This window comes from Lonchura striata, chromosome 6 (assembly GCF_046129695.1).
Source record: "Lonchura striata isolate bLonStr1 chromosome 6, bLonStr1.mat, whole genome shotgun sequence".
In the NCBI taxonomy this organism is placed as follows: domain Eukaryota; kingdom Metazoa; phylum Chordata; class Aves; order Passeriformes; family Estrildidae; genus Lonchura; species Lonchura striata.
In genome coordinates, this window is record NC_134608.1 from 46,256,090 (window position 1) to 46,275,178 (window position 19,089).

The 19,089-nt window shown below is 42.5% G+C and overlaps 1 protein-coding gene across 12 annotated transcripts in view; it reads left to right on the forward strand.

The window, feature by feature from the left end:
• BRSK2 (BR serine/threonine kinase 2) overlaps nt 1-18,497 on the forward strand; it is a 298,090-nt gene extending 279,593 nt beyond the window's left edge. For 5 of the 12 annotated variants that reach the window (XM_077784246.1, XM_077784248.1, XM_021526704.3 and 2 more), the window contains 2 exons: nt 7,378-7,425; nt 18,249-18,497. In XM_077784246.1, the coding sequence (XP_077640372.1) occupies nt 7,378-7,425; nt 18,249-18,472 (272 nt within the window). In that variant the 3' untranslated portion in view covers nt 18,473-18,497. Of the gene's footprint in view, nt 1-7,377; nt 7,426-14,818; nt 16,502-18,248 lie in introns of those variants that run through there. The other 7 variants (XM_077784247.1, XM_077784249.1, XM_021526711.2 and 4 more) reach the window with 4 other exon arrangements.
• The last annotated feature ends 592 nt before the right edge of the window (nt 18,498-19,089 follow it).

Consider the following 19,089-nt stretch of genomic DNA (forward strand, 5'->3'; position numbering starts at 1 on the left):
ACAGTGAGGCAGAAGGTGTAGGAGATGAAAAGGAAGTGAATAAATATTATGCTTTAGAGCCAAATTCTGTTCTTGACCCTTGTGTGAACAAGCCAAGACAAAAGTGGGGGAGTTAAGTTGGCATTGCATCCTCCAATTAAGTCCCAGATGTCCTCTGCTTGCTGCACATATGGGTTACATCCTTCTGGTCTAACTGTGGCTTTAGCATCCAAAGATAAATTAACTGCATCTAGAAGTGTGTATGCCTAGTACCTGACAGAGAAATAAGCTCAGTTCAGTGTCCTCTTTACTTTTGGCCTCCAGCACTGCCTGATCCTTCTGTGTGCTGGAATACAATGGTGCCCAGCACATGGGTTATTCTGTTCAGAAGCAGGGAAAACAAGGACACTAAAAGTATGGTTGATTCAGGTTTTTGCTGTCTGGACTTTTGAAATTAAATAAAATTCAAGGAAGCAGCTAGAATTTTCTGCCAGCCCTTTCTCCTGGGAAACGCTAGGGCTAAGTGGGAGTGAGGGGATTGAGATAGGAAAGCCTCCTTTAAATGTATTTCATATTACTCCTGATGCATGGACAATATTTGAGTATTCCTTGTTTCTTCAGGAATGAAGTGTACCCTTACTTTCCTGTGAGGAAAAAATGGTTTATAAAGTAAATAACTTGATGATCTCTCTTAACTTCTTTACCCTAATATGTGCTAGCTACTGAGGCCCTACAGAAAAACTTGAAGCCCCTTGCACACTTGCATGGGAAGCAGGATATCTCCCTAGAAAAAGCCATATTGCAGCAGGAATAAATGCTATTCATCTGACCAAGACTCAGGGCAATGTTATGGGCATACTCTGCTATGAGAAATGTATCTGACTTACAGTTTTGCTCTGGTTCTGGAATAGAAAAATCATATTATTTCTATCACCTGAAGCTACATGAGAGCATATTGTTCTAGCAGGGAAAACCCAGCCTGACCTCAAATGCCAGAGTGGAACAGATAACTCCACATGGAGCAAAATAAAAATTAATGGTCTCTTGAATTTTAAAAATGTGAATTCCCTTGGCTGAAGACTTACTCAGACAAGACAGCTCACATGACAGGGTGCCTAACTGTTCTGTATCACACCACCTGACCTGATCAGGAATATGCAAGTCTCTCTTGAAAATTAGAGGAGTCAACCTGAAAATTTTAGGTTGGAGCAGCATACAAGAGAGAAAAGGAAGGGAAGGGAAATAGAGGTATTGTTACCAAAAAAGAGACAACCTTTGCATCAAAGTAGGGTGGCCCAGTAGTTCACATCCCCAGCCAGTGAGAGTAAGGGAAAGTAAAAAGATAAAGGACAGAAGAGTTCACATTCAGCACCTTGCTTAGCTGGTGTCTGGTTGGAAACATGTGCAAAATCTTCCTAGAAATTTTCATGGAATTAATCCACATTTCTCACTAGAAACAAAGTAAAGCCTTCTGTTTTGCTTCTCCTCCCATACTGCCAACTCTGAACACCACACAGAGATTGTGGTGTTGGGCCCTGTTCAGGTTCATGGTTTGAGGACTCTCTGTAGGCAGTCTGCTGCTGCAACAGATGGAGCTCACCTTCACTTAGACTTCTTCCTCCATGGCTCTGAGCATGGTACTGTCCCCTGACCAGCAACACTGGTTCAGCTCTGGAGCTTTTCCTAGCTCCTCGTGCACAGACACATCCTGTGTGTCTTGTCTCTCCTGCCTTACTGTCCTGATGCTCTTACAGGTGGGATGATGAAAACCATCTATGAAAGGTGCATGCATGTAAAGGGAGACCTGCAGAAGGGGAAGGCTTAATGATTTCAGTATAAAGCAGAACAGCAAGGCCTAACAAACATATGGCAGTGAGAGTCATTCTGTCTGCTGCCCCTCTGATCTGCTGTGCAGCATCCCAGCCCCCTGAGCCGGCCTGCCTGGGTTTCAGAATGCATTTTCCTCTTTTTCATTCCTCCAGCTGACAACAGTGTTTGTAGATGTCATGTTGCTCATGCATCTCTGTGTGTGTGTGAGCCTGTTATGTACCTGATTTAGGCAGATGTGTTTCTGTGTCACACTTGAGCACCTTATAATATCCCTTCCTCCATATTCCATTCACTTCCATTTGTCCTTTCTAAGACTGGCTGTGCGTATTTCTTCTGGCATACTCTGAAGCAGGAAAATAGATTCCCTCCCTTACATGAAAGAAAATGTAAATAAATTTATTCCATTCCATAAGTTAATGTAATGCTTCTAAAATCCACTGTCTCAATACAAAACATGCCAGTTTTGTATCCCAATGTTTCAGGAGCTCTGTGCCATAACTGCTGAGACAATACCAGGTCTGTGACTCATGACTTGCATAGAACAAGTAAATAGGGATTGATTGTTCATTTTGTCTTCCTGATGAAAGAAACTAGAGGCCAGCATAAGAGAGTGGAAGCCAAGTATCAAGAAAGCCATTGGAAAAACATGTCTTCATGTAATCTAGAACTGGTGGAACTCCTCACTGAAACAGGTGCTGAATGTGAGGGGCTTACACAAATGCTCATCTTCCCCTGAGTACTTCTTACTGACAGGGAGGTTGGATAACTCCCTGCAGAGAAATCTTTATGGGATTGCTAAACAGGGAAACTGCAGCGGGTTCAGGAAACCTCTGACCTGGCAGTGGTGAGTGAGGCAGTGGTAGGGGAAGTGTTCAGCATGCTTGGCCTGCTCTTGCACTCCTGGGTGTCTGTGGAGCTGCTGAGGGAGACAGAGAACCAGATCACAGAACATTCTGAGCTGAAAGGGACCCACAAGGATCGTCTGACTCTCAGATGGTTTTGGCCTTTGATCTGAACCAGAATAGTTGTCTATATGTGCTTGTTACTGGTATCACAAAAGCCATTACACTCAGTGAGACCATGAAAGGACCCCTTCGGGATGAGGAGGGAGTCTCACTGTCTGTGAGAGCAGTCAGCCTTGTCTCTTGTCCATGAATGGCTCCATCCAGGGCCCTTAGGATCTCCACTTAGGCAACCCCTGAGCAGACTGCCCTTTGCTAGGATAAAAAGATCTCTCTCCATGGAGGATGATATTTCAGATTTGCTCCTTTGTTTCAGCCCAGCACCCTTTCCATTAAATCATGATCTGTTTTTCTCTGATGCCTTTGCATGAAAGAGTAATAGTAGCAGCTGGTGAATAGGGGCATGCAAAAGCCATCTGTGATCGCTCATAGGGTAGCAATTTTTATTTCCCTAATACTTTCTTGCTTCTCTGAGCTTGGTTTTAAATGTGGGATGCTACATGTTCGAAATTTTCCCCATTTTCCCGTGTACTGGGCAATCAGCAATACTGAAATAACCTTTAAAACTTCTTTGTAAAAGGTTTTCTGTTTCCTTGTTATATTTATTTGCTTCATATCGGATTTTAACTATTGACATCTCCAAGTTCAGAGTATCTCACTGTTACTGCTGGGAGTGCCTTTCATCAGCATAAACAAGAGTTTAGAGACCATATCTAGCTTCAAAAGAGGGCAGTGCAAATTCTTGCTAGAGCACTGATCTGCTAGTTCCAGGTATTTTATGGCTCACAAGAGCTGCAGGTTGGCAAATTGCCACCAAAAAAAAACAAAAGTAAGAAAGCTACAGTTTCCAAATGTGTGAAGGATTTTATCAATATGGAAAAAGGAGTAAGGAGCAAATGAAGTGCTTTGCAGGGTAAACTTCCAGCTGCACACTCAAAATAAAAGGACTCTGCAAATGCCAGTTTGGAATTGGATTGCATGTTAGCTTTTTCTGGAGTTCATTCAGGCCCCAAGTTTCCTGCCATCTTCTGTGACCCTTTATGTCTTAAATTCTTGTAGTGTCTAGGGTAATTACTTAATCTTGCTGTCATAGTTCCACCTACAAAAAGTGCCCTGTAATGCCTGGTTGGATTGGCAGAACACTGTGTTTTTGCTGAACAGCTTTAGTATTATTACTGAACAGCCTGTATTAAAATGAACTGAAATAGTTCCTGGTACTCCAAAAATAAAGCATGTAGAAAAGAGCCCAAGCTCTCCAGAGTTTTGATAGGAAAACAGGGAATTTCAAATAAGCACAAAAACAGTGGGGAATTTCAATCTGCATGATAACTGCCTTGGACCAGAGGAGCTGGTGGCCCCCTTGGCATCATCTCCTGTAGTGGAAGTGTTTCCTGGGGACTGTGAGCATCTGGCAGGAGCTGCTCAGTGCTTTCTGGGGACCAGCCCTGGATTTGGAGATCTCAGAGGAGCAGCTGTTTGGGTGAGATTTCCTGGGCTGGGATGGGTCTCAGAGATATCAGAAGCATCACCAACCAGGCAGCTTCCTTGTGACATCTATGTAGGGTGGAAATTAAAGAATAAAGAAAATTGTGAAAGAAAAATCAACAGAGCACTAGTAGTTTTTAATGGATTCAGAGCTTTTTTGCCCTTTTGAAGGGAGGCCTTATTTCAACCAAAGCATTTGCAATCTGTTAATGAACTGAACTGGGTGTCATTTATTAAACAGCCTTGATCAAATCCAAGGTGTGAGTGACTTCCAGCAATTCCTATAAAATAAGGAATTACCTTATCATCAGAGAAATTGAGAGCTGACACTGGCCCTATATTTTAATTTTAAAAATAAACAAAACACATATAAAATGCAGTTACATGACCCATCAGTGCTTCTCAGACAGTTAAAAGCCTTTGGACCCTGGCTTTATTCACTTCTCATAACACCTGGCTCCCACAGTCAATGGATTATGGATTACTATCCATGAGGAGAAGCTGACTGGCAAGAATCTTCCAATTAGAATAAAAATTCTGCTTTAAAATTATGGAATACTTTATCACATAGAGTATTTACTAATGCAGATGTTACAATATGATGGAAATGAAAGAAGTACTAAAGTAAATAGTCTAAAAGAAGCTGAAGACACATTAACACTGTGTCTTTCAAGTGATGCAGGCTCTGCCCTAGGAATTGGAGGAAAAAAATCTGATCAGGAAAGACACTATAAATAAAACTAAATTCCTGTGAAGCTCCTGGGACTAACCCTGACAATATAGAGAATTCAAAGCATAGTTATGTATAAAAGTTTTGAGAAAGACAAATTAGAAGTTTTATTAGTGTTAGTTTGATTTTTTTTTTCCATGGTCTCATGTTTCAGAAAATTTTTCTTATCCATCAAAACTAGTTCTATAACATGCAAATTTACTTTTTTGGGAACCAAATGGAGTCTAGAGCCCAAGATATTCAGCTGTCAAAAAGCCTCTGTTACAATCCTTTTGTGTGTAGGTCTGTCAGCTTGTATTCTAATCACACAACTAATGTATGTAGACCTGTGACACAACTGGCTTTAAGTACCAAAGAGCTGTGCTGACTGCAAATGGCTTAGGAAAAAAGTCAGTATTAACTTAAGGAGACATGATTACTTTTTAATTTGTTAAAATGAATAATAAAACAGAAATACCAGATTCAGAAGGCTCTTAGTAACCAGACACGTTTACCTGCTCTGACATTATCCAAATACTACTTTTTTGTTTCCAGATTTCTATGTGGCTAGTCAGTCTGGATAGATTTGAGGGGAAAATTTCAGGTGTTGGAGGTGGGAGTCAGAAACAGTCTTCTGGTCATATTTGAGATTTTCTTTGGTCTTACGTGTTCTTTCAAAACTAAGTTCTGCTAATGGTTGTGTGAATGCTCTGGGGTCTACCACTGTAGATCTGCATCACTTTGCATTACAGAAAAGGGTAGGTGACTCTGAGGGGGGCTGGACAGGAACCCCTCAAAGGCATGAGACAACAAAGTTCTCCAAGTTAGTAAAGAAAAAAAAATTATACAGACCCATGAGTGTGACTTCTAGTTATTGACGTGATCAGCAACTGTAAGCACTTCTCAGACCTGCTAGGCATCTTCAGGGAGAAATGTATTGAAATTATACTGTATATGAAATTCTTTGCCTGCCAGACCAGGCAAATAATTTCAAAGGCAGGTAAACTCCTGGCCTCTCTGACACCTCTGTTGTTCTAGATCTTGAGTGTTCTCTTCTCCTTCACCTCCATCCTTCTTCCCCTTTCTCTCAATCTTGTGCCTTTCTGAGAGAACTTCCATGGGTATCATCTCCCTGACCTCTGCCTGCCCACCTTTAGCCTTGGGGATGGAGAGCATGTGACCACTGCCTAGATGCTTTGACCACTGTCACTGGACCAAGCAGCTGCCCTCTCTACTCCATGCTTCCCCAGATGATCTATGCAGCACAAGCCTGGCTGCATCAGAAGAGATGCATATCCCTGCTCTTCTGGCATGAGTTCAGCTTACCCTAGCATCTTCCTCCTCTTGTGGAATTACTTTTCTCAATATATAAGGGGAGAAATGCTGAGAAATTGTCTTCCCCTGTGTCCTGCAGACTTTATAGCAGGTAGGGAGTAGTTAGAGCTTCCTGGCAATTAGGGATTTTCAGCATATGTGTGCATTTTCCCAAGAAGCCTGTTTCTTGAATACCCAAGTGTTCATCAAGAGCCCAGGCAAGGGGAGATCTGAGATTGATCCAAGTGCTTTAACTGGTATTCACCTGCTCAGCAGTGAGTACTCCACATTGCCCAGGAACACATTCCCAAATGCAATGACTGGCAGCAGCAGATCTGGCTTGCCAGCAGGTTCCACATGGAAGCGTCCAGCTGGGCTGGGCCTTTCTGTTTTAAAGCTGACATGTGGAGCTCCTTCTGCTTGTTGCACCTGAGTAAGAAGCACCCAGAGTCTGTGGCAATGGGAGCTATACACAAAGTGGACAATAATGTCTTAGGGCCAGATTCTGCCACCCTTTCCAGAAGTGCTTCTGTTGCCTCTGAATACTGACCTTGAAGGCAAGAGCAGTAAGAGATTGCACTTGAATGAGAGAGGTAGATTGAAACTTTGACATTATCCTGTGGGGTTTAAAAGATGATTTTGAGCTGTACAAGTAGCCTCACTCCATGTCCAACAGCACAGGGCTAGATTTCTTCCCTCTCTCCAGGTTTTTGATGTAGATGTATGACCTGGCTGAACATTTCCTGGCTGTTACAGGCTAATTTGCAATGCTAGACAGGTAAAACACTGTATTCAAGGCTTATAGTTTGCTAATATGGTGGCAGAGTATTTCCCACATCTCATAAATACCTCTAGCTATGATAAAGGGGTGAGTGGAGGCAGCAGTACTGAAGCAGCTCCACTCTCAGTCACAGGGCCAGGTTTGCACTGGCATAGAGTTGGTGGCAGAATTTGGCTTGGGTTGTGTAAACACCAAGTTGTGTATATGTTTCCTGCTTCAGGTAATAATGTGCTAAGTTACTACTTTATGCACAGAGGTATGGAAACCTTTTTTTATGTTTTTCCCTCCCTCCCTCCTCTTTCCGTTCTATGATCTAGACACCACTAACTGTATGGAGTTGATGACTGGCAGACTTTCCAAATGTGGTAAGAACTTCCTTCCCTTCTTCCTTTTCACCTTCCCCAGCCCCTGCTGAGCAACATAATAATGCGCCGTCCTGTCCTGTGCACTTCCTGCCCTTCCCCATCCCTGCTCCCCCACGCTCTTAACAACCTTCTATGTCTTTCACTCACCTGGAGGGCACAAGCACATATCCCTTTTTCTGTTCCTCCCCATCCATGCACAGATGCACAGGCTCCACCACAGCTTTCCCTTTCATAGCACAAATGTGTGGTGTTACACCTGAGATGCCCTCTCTCACTGTAACCCAGGCCAGTGATTTTCTTTTTCTTTCCTGATTTTTGTTTCCTCTTTTCTTTACTTGCTGCTGTTGATTCATGATTCTTCAGTCCCTTTTCTGCAGTGAAGCTGAATGCTGCCCTGCTGGCTGCTGTCTCCCTTGGTTTCCTGCTATTTGTTGAGACAGAAATGCTGTTTATTTAACTCCATTTTGCATCCACCCCCTTCTTCCCCAGATGTCCTTGGGGCATGACACTTTTAAATTCTCCATAAGACACACTGCATATTATGTCAGACACTTGGCTACTGTAAACTGTCGTAGTTCCACTCTGGACTTGGAGAAGGATGTTGTGTATTTAACTGAAGGAGCAGTGAAGCTACTAAAGATTTGGAATTTTGCTAGGAATAAGAAAAAAAGTTTCCTGCAAAACTTTCAGCTCAGTTTTCTTGGACTTTCATGAATTTTGGTTAACTTGTCCCTAGGCTTTCCTCCCCTCCCCACACACATGGACTCTTTCTTCCATTACTTGTGCCTCTACTCACTGCTCCAAATACAACAGTGGAAATGCCCAAATACTAAGAGGGATATTTTTGTCTTATTATTCATGTCTTTTCCAGAAAGATTCTGTATGACAGAGCTCTGCTCTCTTTAGATTTCCATCCTGGTATCTAGGTTGAGTTTAGATATCTGTGTTACAGAAGACAAGATGTTAGGGAAGTGTTCACTGAGTTACTGCTGCTCTCCAGCTGGACCTGCAGCTGCCACGCTATCCCTTCATTACCTGAAGGAAGTTGTTCTGGAGTCTGTAACCGTAAAGGGAAGTTGTCATAGTGGAGATAATATTAGGTTTATGTGTGTGACTGAGGCAGAATTTGGCCTGTTTCCTGTGTTTCAGGCAATCTCTTTCCCTTAAGTTGTAGCTTTGCTGGTGGGAGTTTTTCCCTTTGCTCTGATAGGAATTTGTTTGATTTCTTAGGTGGCTTTTCTGATCTTATGAGGACTCATTTCAGACCTTTAGCTTCTTGAAGGCATCAGACAGCAAATCCCTCTTCTTCCTCAAGACTTCGTTTCTTGCCTGGAATCTGGCATTCACATCATACAAAGTTACTGAAATGCTGATTCTGCTGATGGCTTGCAAGTTAATTGAGCTATGGAGATAACCAGCCAGCACCCTGCATTCTCTAGATAGAGAGCACAACTGCTCACTCACAGTTCATGCAGGCCCTCCAGCTGTCACTGTGTCAGCAGTAATCCAACAAGGGACAAGGAGGACAAGGTGAAGGCCAGCAGGGAGACTGTTTTGTGGCAGCTACAGTGCAGAGAGAGAGACAGGATGGCCTGTAGGAGTTTAATGGAGCTGCTTCCCTTAAATCACATTCCTGTTGGTGAACTCACAAACAGTGTAAGCAGTGGTGATTGCCCCATGCTGAATTCCACCCTTGTGTATGAGTGAGGAGCTGTTTTTGTCATTCTTGCAAAAAGAGTTAACACTGTATCAGGAGAAGCTAATCAGGTTCTTTATGCCTAGCTCAGCAATGTGAAAGCTCTGGTGGGAATGAAGAACATGTTTTCACCCACTGTAAACCAATGAATGCTGTAATTAACAGCAAAGCAAATTTGTTTGGTCCTTCAAATGTTATCTCATCTTCTGCTAGCAGTGGTCATCAGTCTGAGAAGTGATTTTGCATACAGTCACTGGCACTGAGAAACAAGTTAATGTTGAACATCCGAGGTTTGTCATAGGAGTTGCCAATATCCAAATGATACAACTGCTGCTGTATCAACCTTACCTGTGCAAACTAGAAAACTGCTGCCAACCTGTAGTATTTCACAATAGAAGGAAAGAACATGGCTCATAATAAATTGAAATGCATGCTGGGGTGAAATATTTTATTTTGAGTTTCTACCCATCTCAGCAGCAGAATGGGCATTGCTGTTGTCAGAAAGACTAAATTGGTTTCCTTGAAGCCTGTTCATAAGATTAAGTTTACCTTGTAAAAATTAAAATATTTACATATAAAATGCAGCTGTAACCTGAAAAACATCTACAGGAGTGATACTTTAGCTGATCTATTCCTGTGTGTATTCTCAGCCAAATCAGTTTAGTGATAAATAAGCTTTACCACTTTATGTGCTGTCGTTAAGCCTTATAAAATCAGCACAGCTGTAAAAGGACAAGCTGGATTCTGTTTCTTTTGAAGCAGGATTGAGAGAACTGTTTATTACCATCTAATCTGGTATTTATGTCTTCTCACTGAAGAATAGGTTGTATAATTAAGGTTCTAATAGGTTCTGCAGACCCTTTACATTAAAAATAAAAATCAAGATAATACATAAACTGAAAAGCCCTCCAGCTTCAACCACACAGCTGGGAATTAGAAAGCAAGTATCATTCATTGTGTACTGAATACATTGGATCTGGAGCCATTCACACCACACAGAAGCCCATGGTGCCATTTCAATAGTCCTCGGTCAGGAAAGAGTCTCTTTACAAACTTCAGTGACTTCGTCTTTCACGTTTCAGAATTTCTTTGGATGATTAGTTTCATGGTAGAGCTCGTATATAGCCTTTGATAGCTCCCCTTCCCAACCATTCCCAGTTTTTTGGAGTCCTTGGTAAGTATGTTTTGCCAAGGTGCTGGCTGCTGGCAGGAAGCTCTGAAAAGCCTTCTTTATCCTCTACTTTTCCTTCTGAGATTAACCCAGGAAGACTGTAAACTTCCCAGTCTTCACACTGCCACTACCTGAGGATGAATTTTACTTCTAAATAAGGCAATCTTTGCTTGTTATTCTCCCTCTCTGATGATTCTCAGTAAAGTCTTAGATCACATCAGTGGCACACTTCCATGGAAAGAGGGTGATGATAGGAGGAGAAGGTTAGTATGTATAACTAGTGCAGCTCCAGTCAAATCATGCTGTCACGTTAGGCACTGCACAACCATACACTCCTGCAAAATCTTGGACCATAACCCTGTGCAGGCTGGAAAGAAGGCTTTGTGTTTACTTTTAAACAGGTGTCTTGTATTGCTGCATACAATGGAAAACCTGGATTCCAAACACCAGAGTTAAACAAGAAGCTTTTTGGTTCCTTGTGGGTACCAGTGGCTATCACCAAAATGATCTGACCAAAAAGCACAAAGATCACACAATCCACAAATCCACTTGCCTTTTATATCTCACCAATGCATCTCTCTCAGATCTTTTGCTTCCAGTCTTTAGGATTTGACATTTTTCCTATTCAGAGCTGTCTGATCATGCTGGCCATGGCTCGGTGTCCTCTGCACACAGAGAGCCACACTGCAGTAAAGGCTTCTCTTTGTAGCTCCCAGCAATCACAGTTTGACAATCCCAGACACAAGTCCATGCCAGTAGCATTCTAATCTGCTTGAGAAGTTAGGAAACATTTTGTAGTTTCAAACTGGTTGCATCACATTTGAGTTGCTATTGCAGCCTGTAGCTTCGTGAGTGCTCATTTAGAGTCTGTTTTTGTGTTTAGTAACAGCAGCAAATACCTGGACTTGGTGTTCTTGGAAGTGCTCCTGACCCATATTGGCATTAATTAGAGTAATCTCACTTCTGAAAGTAGCTGTTTGATGGAAGAGGAAGTTGATTTTCAGCCAAAAAGTTGCAACTGTTGGCAGAAATATTGGTGTCAAAACATGCAGAAAAAAAGCACATGCTGCCCTCCAAGCTGAAAGGTTCTTGGCACTGCCACATCCTGAGGTGGTCAGAACAAGACCACCTTGGTGGTCAGAACAAGGGGGTTTTATTAACATTTCTGAAAAATCTGCTGGCTCCTGGATTTTCTGAGCATGGCTGACTCTCCAGTTCAAATTGTGACCCAGCTGAGAGACAAAAGGAAGAAGACCCACCTGAGAGATCACATATTCATTCAAAATGGGTGGATCACAAGATAAGTCAAATGGTTCTAAAGAGTTTAAGCCAGGTTTACCAGTTATCCCTGCCCATTCTGCCAGTATCCTTTGCTGTCCAAAGGAATGGCTGACTCCCTACATACTGTAGTTGTATTTCTTCAGTCTAGTGTTGTGTTGGGGAGACACGTTCCAATTCATGCCTCATGTTTTTGCACTGTAGAAGAAGGCAGCCACAAAAAAAGCAACTTAGCACTAAAAGTTTATCCAGATGTATTGAACTATTTGATTCATGTGAGATCCTATTTTGACACCTATGGTTAGATTTTTACTATGAAGTACAAGATCTCTTTCTCTGTAATAATATCTAATGCAGAAAACACAGATATCTCATTCTTAATTGAGATCACAGTGATATGATATTTATGATAGCCAGTGTTCCAGGAAGCTACGTAGAAATGCTTGCTGTACTAAGCTAAGTTTGAGATGGCCTTCCCAGAAGATTAAATCATCTTTTGAAGTGATTTATTCAGTGGAAAGGAGGAAGCAACATTTCACCAGCATGCATAGGTCATCTATCTCCTTAGGAACAGGCTGAAGAATTTGAAACCCATAACATAATATGTGAGCATCCATCTGGCAGGAAAGATCAAAATTGTATTATTAAGTGCCAATACACTTCTGACATTTTAATAGGCAGAAAAGATAGGAATAAAGCTGCAGAAGTCTCTAAGAGAATGGGTAGCATTTATTGTCATTTACTGGGGCTTTATGGGTGTGGGTCATCAGTTTCCCCTCTCAACACACACTTGTGCAAGCAGATCTGTGTAAAAGGACGAGCAGATACAAAAAATTCATGGGCTTAGACCTTTACCAGCCAATTTGCTAGAAGAACAGGGCTCCATAACAGAATCTGGCATCTCTTCATCCCACCACAATCCTTGTCTGCTCTTTCAGTGCCACCAGCTGTCCAAATGAATGTATGATTCCCTCCTCTCCATCATCATGTCTCCTTTTTTGAATGTTACATGGTGGTGCTGGATTGGCCAGAGCTTTTCATCAGTAACAGACACGTGTGGTTTCTGATTCCTTACTCATGCCTTAGCTCTGCAGGAGGCAGCAGCAAGGAAATGGGCCTCATCCCTTTGGAACTTTGCTGCCTGTATTCCCCATTCCCTAATTCATTATTCCTGAGCTACCTGTCTCAGTAATACTGTGAGGAGAGGCTGAACTGGACCTCATCTTCTCTGTGTGTTTATGAGAGTCAGAGAAAAAATGTGCAAGACAGAGAATGACCATCTGGATGCTAGACACAAATATTGGGCCACCCTCCTGCAGTGGAGAATGTGATGTTTTAGGGGAGTAAGAACAAGAATGGGTTACAGAGCATTTAAATGTCAGGTTGGTTGTTCAGGTCTGCCTAGAAGAGTAGCAATTGGAAGTTTCCACCTGCTGGTGGCATGGATACCTGTGCCAGTGCTGTGTGATAACTTGAGCAGTTCCTCAGTTCTGCAGTAGTTCTGCAGTTTGTTCCTGCAGATATCATTTTCAATTGGCATTTTTACTGGCAGAGTCTAAGGACTCTGGAAAGTAAATCACCTATTCCAGCTGCAGTTCAGGTTTCCTGCCAAGAAACTGGAGTTGTTCCCTGGACTTTCCATCAGTAGTTAGTGAGCTGAGTGAGGTATCTGCCTGATTTGGATTTGTACAGGCTAGGGCCTTTTCAGTCTTGAGGGAGACTCCTACATGGTATACAACTAAACAAAGAGGAATGGGCCATTTTATTATTCCGTCATCCCTTTCACTGCATATACTCTTGGAGTGAGTGCTGTATTTTAAGTCATTTGTTTCTGAAGGCAGAAGGTTCTCTGCCAGCAGAAACCAAGCAAACAGACTAAAAAAATTCCTTGTCTTAACAAAGAGGGCTAGAACTTTATAAAAGTAGCAAAATGGGTTTGAAAGGAAATGGATTGTCACCCCTTAAGGAGTGTTCCAGTGCTTTATGAGAAAAAAGTTGGATTTTTGTTACATGGTTCTCAGAAACCACAGCTGCTATCAAAACAGAGCAACCCGGGGATGAAAAAGACAAGGGCTAAAGAGTAAGGAATTAGTATAGGGGGAAAACTTCAGTAGCAGAGGCAGGCAAAAGACAATCAGGAAGGACGTGAAAGCAACAGGGAAAGAAGTAAGAGAAGTCAGATTGAGAAAAGGTACCTCTTCCCACTGGAGACCTATGTTTTCCCATTCATTTTCTCCCAAAGCTCAGGATATACATGCAGAAACCCAAAATATCTCAGGCTATACAGAAAGAAAAGATAGAGGATAATCCCACAGATGGCATATTTGTTTTGTGCAACTTTTGTGTTCAGCACCACAAGGATTAGTGCATTAACAGTACATAGACTTCAGAGAGATGGTTTCACAGGAGAAGGAAGTGCCTCAGGCTTTGCTTCTGTGAAGTCAATGGGAATGTTGCTATTTGCTGCAGTGAAAAGAGGGCCAAGTCCTTATCTGACTGTCTTTAAAATGTTACAAACAGCAGACTTTAACCAGTAACTGAAGCCTCCAGGCTTATCCTGAAGCTGCTTGTTCACCACCTCCTGTTATGTACTATGGAGGGCTGTGAGGGTCTTTGCAAGGTCAGAGCAGCGTCTTTGCATGGTGCATCCCTTCCTGGTGTCACTTGTGGTGCCTGGAGTGATTCCCCTTATTTTGTCCTTCCTCTCTTACCTGGGTGCTCCATTTTCACCTGGCTTCTCAAAGTGGTGACACCACTGGGGTTAGGTCAGTGTCAGACAGGCTTCCTAAGAACAGCAAATGAAATACTGAGGGCTGTGAGGGCTGGTGCAAACTGCCTGCCCAGCTTCCTTCTATGTTTTTGTGTCTATCTCTAGCCCTGTTTCTTCCTTTTAATGCTTGTATTCAAGTCCATTCACAGTTTTGACTTCTTTCATATTTGGCTGTGACAGTGCTGCACACAGGTGCCCCAAAACAGTTCCTTCTCCATAAATATATTTCTCTCAGCACCCCTTCAATACATGACCCTTTCATAAGCTTCAGTGCTTGTTTTCAAACCCATTCCCTTTCCTGTCTTGCAGCAAACAGCTCCTTGGTCTAACTCAAAACTGCACATATCCATCTCCTCCTAACAGACATAAACCTAATGCTCTGAGCCTTCCCTCCTGCCCCGGATCCTCCTCTCAGTTTCTCACCCTTTCTACCCTTTACACTTTCTTTGCTCTATGCTGATGAACATTTGCTCTCAAGGGGAAAGAAGACCTTAGTCTGTGCATGAAACGCCAGGGATGTTCTGAAGAATCACTGAGCCAAACCTTCATCCCTGTCCAGAGGAAATGGGATGTCATCTCACTTTCTGAAATAAGAAAGGCAGCCTTTTTGAGGCCCCCGATGGACTTACAGGTGTAAGAGCCTATGACACATCTTGCACTGAACATTAGGCATGGAAGATTGCTGAAAAAACCTATTCTAACCCATCATCGCCTGCATTTTCAAGTCTTGTTTTACTGGATTTATAACCGCAAAGGGAACTGAGAACTAACAGGAACAACACCCTGCGCCATTTTCATGCTTCCAGCATAGCTGACCCATTCTTGGGTATCTGCAGAGTAAAAGTGTGAGGACTCTTTGTCTATCCAAAGAGCAGTGTGAACACCAGCCCAGCATCAGATTTTCCTTGACTGCCAGGACAGGAGGGCATTATTACCTACTATTTAATTACAAGTACAAAAGGCAAAGGAAGGAAGGGGTTAGTGAAATGGCCTATTTTAGTTTTCAGTAGCTCTCTAAACATCCCTAAGGATTTTCTTACCTCCCATTAAAATTTTAACTAAAAAATGATGATTGTAAGGAATCTAGTAGTGATACAGGCAAAGAAAAGTAGACTGTTAAATACTTTTGCTGCAATAAATCTCCAGGCACTCAAAAGCCCGTAGGGCATGGGGAGGAGAAAAGGGTGGATGAAACATGGGCGGCGTATTTTAGAAGGATGACTAAAATTCCTGTATCAGGACTCAGCAAATACAAGATGTATAATTTCTAAAATGTTTTACTGCTCCATTCTTGCAAGTTGTACTTTTGTCACTGTTCCTGTCTATATGAAAACAAAAAACTTTCCCAATTCCTGCAGAGCCCTGCTTACTCTGCCCTTATCTTTCCCTCTAAGCTTGTTAAATAAACTGCTCAGCTGAATAACTAGAGCTATCCCCCTACTCTTTTCTCCCAACCCAGCAGTCTTTTCCTCTCCAGCATTTTTTTCAGTGCTCTTTTTCATTCTCTCTGCTGACTCCATTTGCTTATGAAGATGAGGGGTCCAAAGCCACCTGAGAACCAGATCTGCCCACATTCCTGCATTCAAGGCTGAGTGTTTGCTTTCTTTTTTCTCTTTTCATTGAAAAATGGTATCCACCTAAAAGAAGTAGAAGTCAGTCTGAGTAGATAAAACTGAGTCTGCACAATGTGTGTGCCCACAAACCTAAAACAGTTTTAGGGAGGTTTAGGGAAATCTCTGATGTAGAAGTCATATGTGGAACAGATATCTCCTTTCCCAAGCATTTGCATGGATGTGGAAGGGAGCAGGTGGAGCTCAGAGAGGCCTGAGCCCAAAGTGACTGAGTTCAGTGAAAGCCTTTCTCATCTTAGTTGGAAATTGAGATATGTGCTTTGCCTGGTTGAGTGTTTGTGCCTATCACTAAGGCTTCAGTCAGTTGGGTGAATGATGCCCTTCCAGAAACTCACAGCCTGTTGCTTTTAGCTCTAGTGTAACTGAATTACAGAAGCAGGGCAAGCAGAACATTAACCACAAAGCAGCAGGCACAGGAGGTCAAGGAATGAATTAGATTAATAGGATTCTTCACTGTATTTACCAGACATTTGATTTTTCTCAATGCCTGTTAACAAGCAGGCAAAAGCAGCCACTACCTGGTTAGCATAGGGCAGGCAAAAAGCAGTAACACAGTCAGTTTTGCAAAGCACAAATACTGTTTATTTCCTCTTTCTCTGTGTAAGACAATGATATCTGTCTCACATTTTTCATTAAAGAGCGAGAAAGTACTCAACAAGCTCTTCAGTTGAATTGCTGTGCACAGAAGGTACTTGCCTGCTGTAGTTACTGGGTTGCTGATGTTTGGAATCAAAGTAAAGTGCATAATGACCAAGCCACCAGTGTCCACCAGTCTCTGCTATGAGGAAGCCCTTTGCTCCTGACAGAATGTTCCCATCTTGGGGGTGGAAGTGTCCGCTCTTCACATCATTCTACCACACTGGAAGGTAGATACAAGGGGCCCATTTCCTTCCAGGAGCTGGAGATACAAATTATTTGAATTTTATAGGGTGGTAGAGCCAACAGTCCCAGTATTGAGAAAACCATCATGGGATTTTAATGATCATGAACAGGCATCGCCTCCAGGGTGTACATCCGATAAAAAACACCTTCAATATCCATGTTCAAGAAATTTAGTGTGACCCCTCCTATGTTTGATAAAGATTAATCCCCCAATCCAAGAAAATGAAAGGAGACTAGAAATTCCCAAACAAAGGCTACCTTTCCAGAAGTAGCTGGTCCCTTTCCCTCAGTAGCACCACAGAGCCTTTTCTCAAGTATAACCTTCTGCACACCCTCTAACACAGAAGCAGACTGAGAGCACATAACCGTGCTTCCTGGAGGTCCGTGTGGCACTAAAGGCTGTATACACATGTCCAGTGCCCAGTCCTTGTTAACACTGCAACCTGATCACAGCTGAAGGAGATGCCTGTTCCAGTAGCACACAGCTCGACCTCCCTCTGGCTCCTAACTGCACTGGGATGCATGCCAGTGCCGTGGGGGCTGTGTTGTGGAGAGGGCATAAATTGAGGACAATGAGGTAGTAGGTCTTGACCCTGCCAGAAACAGGAGGTGTATAACAGCCTGCATCCACATTCAGCATCTTCATTTCCAGGTACCTGTTTAGGGAGGATCTGAACGTGCTTAGAAGCCTGCAAGTGCAAACCACAGACCACGCATGCAGATGGCAACACTCATCTCTGCCCTAGCTCATTTTCCAAATGATGCTTCCCTGGGACCTCTCAGGTGCTTCAGGCTTAGTCATGACAGGGTGGCAAGGAGAAACTCAGAACAAAATAAAATGCAGGCAAGAAAAGCCTGATGCCTGGTGTAGATAGAGAGCTTCTCAAGGCTGCAAAGTAAAGGGCCAGTGGGCAGCCACATGGAAATACCAGGTGTTTGTAACAGTAGGAGCAAGATGGGATTTGCCTGTGTTCAGCGTTACAGTCACTGTCATTTCCATGTGGAATGGCCAAGTTAATCCTAGCAATGGACTGACCTATTTCAATCACATGGTACTGTGTCCTCCTGCCAGGTGAGACAGCAGTGCTTCCTCACTCAGGAAGAAAACTAGGAGCTTCCCCCTAGGTGCTTTATGCTCCCAGGTTTTTTATTTCTGTAGGTGTCCCATCCTAAACACTCTTCCTCTTCCTGCTCATTGTCTTCATCCCCCACACACCCCCACGCACGTGGCTCTGGATCTCCTCATCATGTTCTTCTCGTTAAAAACCCCATTGTTCATTTGTTTGTTTGTTCTCTCTCTTTCTCTTCTCTTTTTCTCTCTCTTTCCCTCTCGTTTTTTTTTTTTTTCCTTCTTTCTTTCTTTCTTTTTTTGTCTCCTCTGTTTTGTGTACCCAGGCAGCCCATTGAGTAACTTCTTTGACGTAATTAAACAACTTTTTTCAGACGAGAAGAACGGGCAGGTGAGCCATCCCCCCGGCACGCCAACCAAGCATAGCGCAAACAGCAAGCGGAGCGATTCCGGTTCTAATGACTATGGGTCTAGAGGAGACAATAAGTACCCTGCTGGCAAAGACAAGGCAAAGATGGTCTCATCAGTCGGCCTACAAGACCAACCTTAAATAAACACATAAAAAATTAAATAACTTAGAGAAAAAAAAAAAAAGAAAACAGAACAAAACAAAAAGAAAAAAAGCAAGAAAGAATGAAAGAATATTCCTTAGCAAGCTAGCCTCTAAACTAGAAGGATGTATATACCTTGCCACAACAGTACAAAACTGTCTATAGACAAATTTTGTATGAAGGAATGACTGTATATATATACATATATATATTTATATATGATATATAATATATATCTCAGAAACAAACACAAAAACAAACGAATGAAAGAATGAAAAGAAAAGAAAGAAAAGAAAAGGTAGCACAGATGACAAACCCAGTTCACCAGATCTTGGGTTGTGGTTTTTTTCGATTGGTTTTTTTTTCCTCCCTTTTTTTGAATGTTTTGCTTTTTTTCTCCTTCCTGATTTTTTTGGTTTTTTCTTCTTTTTTTTTTTTATTTTTTTTTTGTTTGTTTTGATTTCTTTTGTTTTGTTTCTTGTTCTGTTCATGCTCTCTCTGTGTTTCTGACGACACCACTTGTTTCCGCTCTGCTACCAGGAATTATCCCGAAAAGTTAACATGTCAGCCACGGCTTCACCTTCTGTGCTCTGCGGACACTTGTTGACGGAAGGCA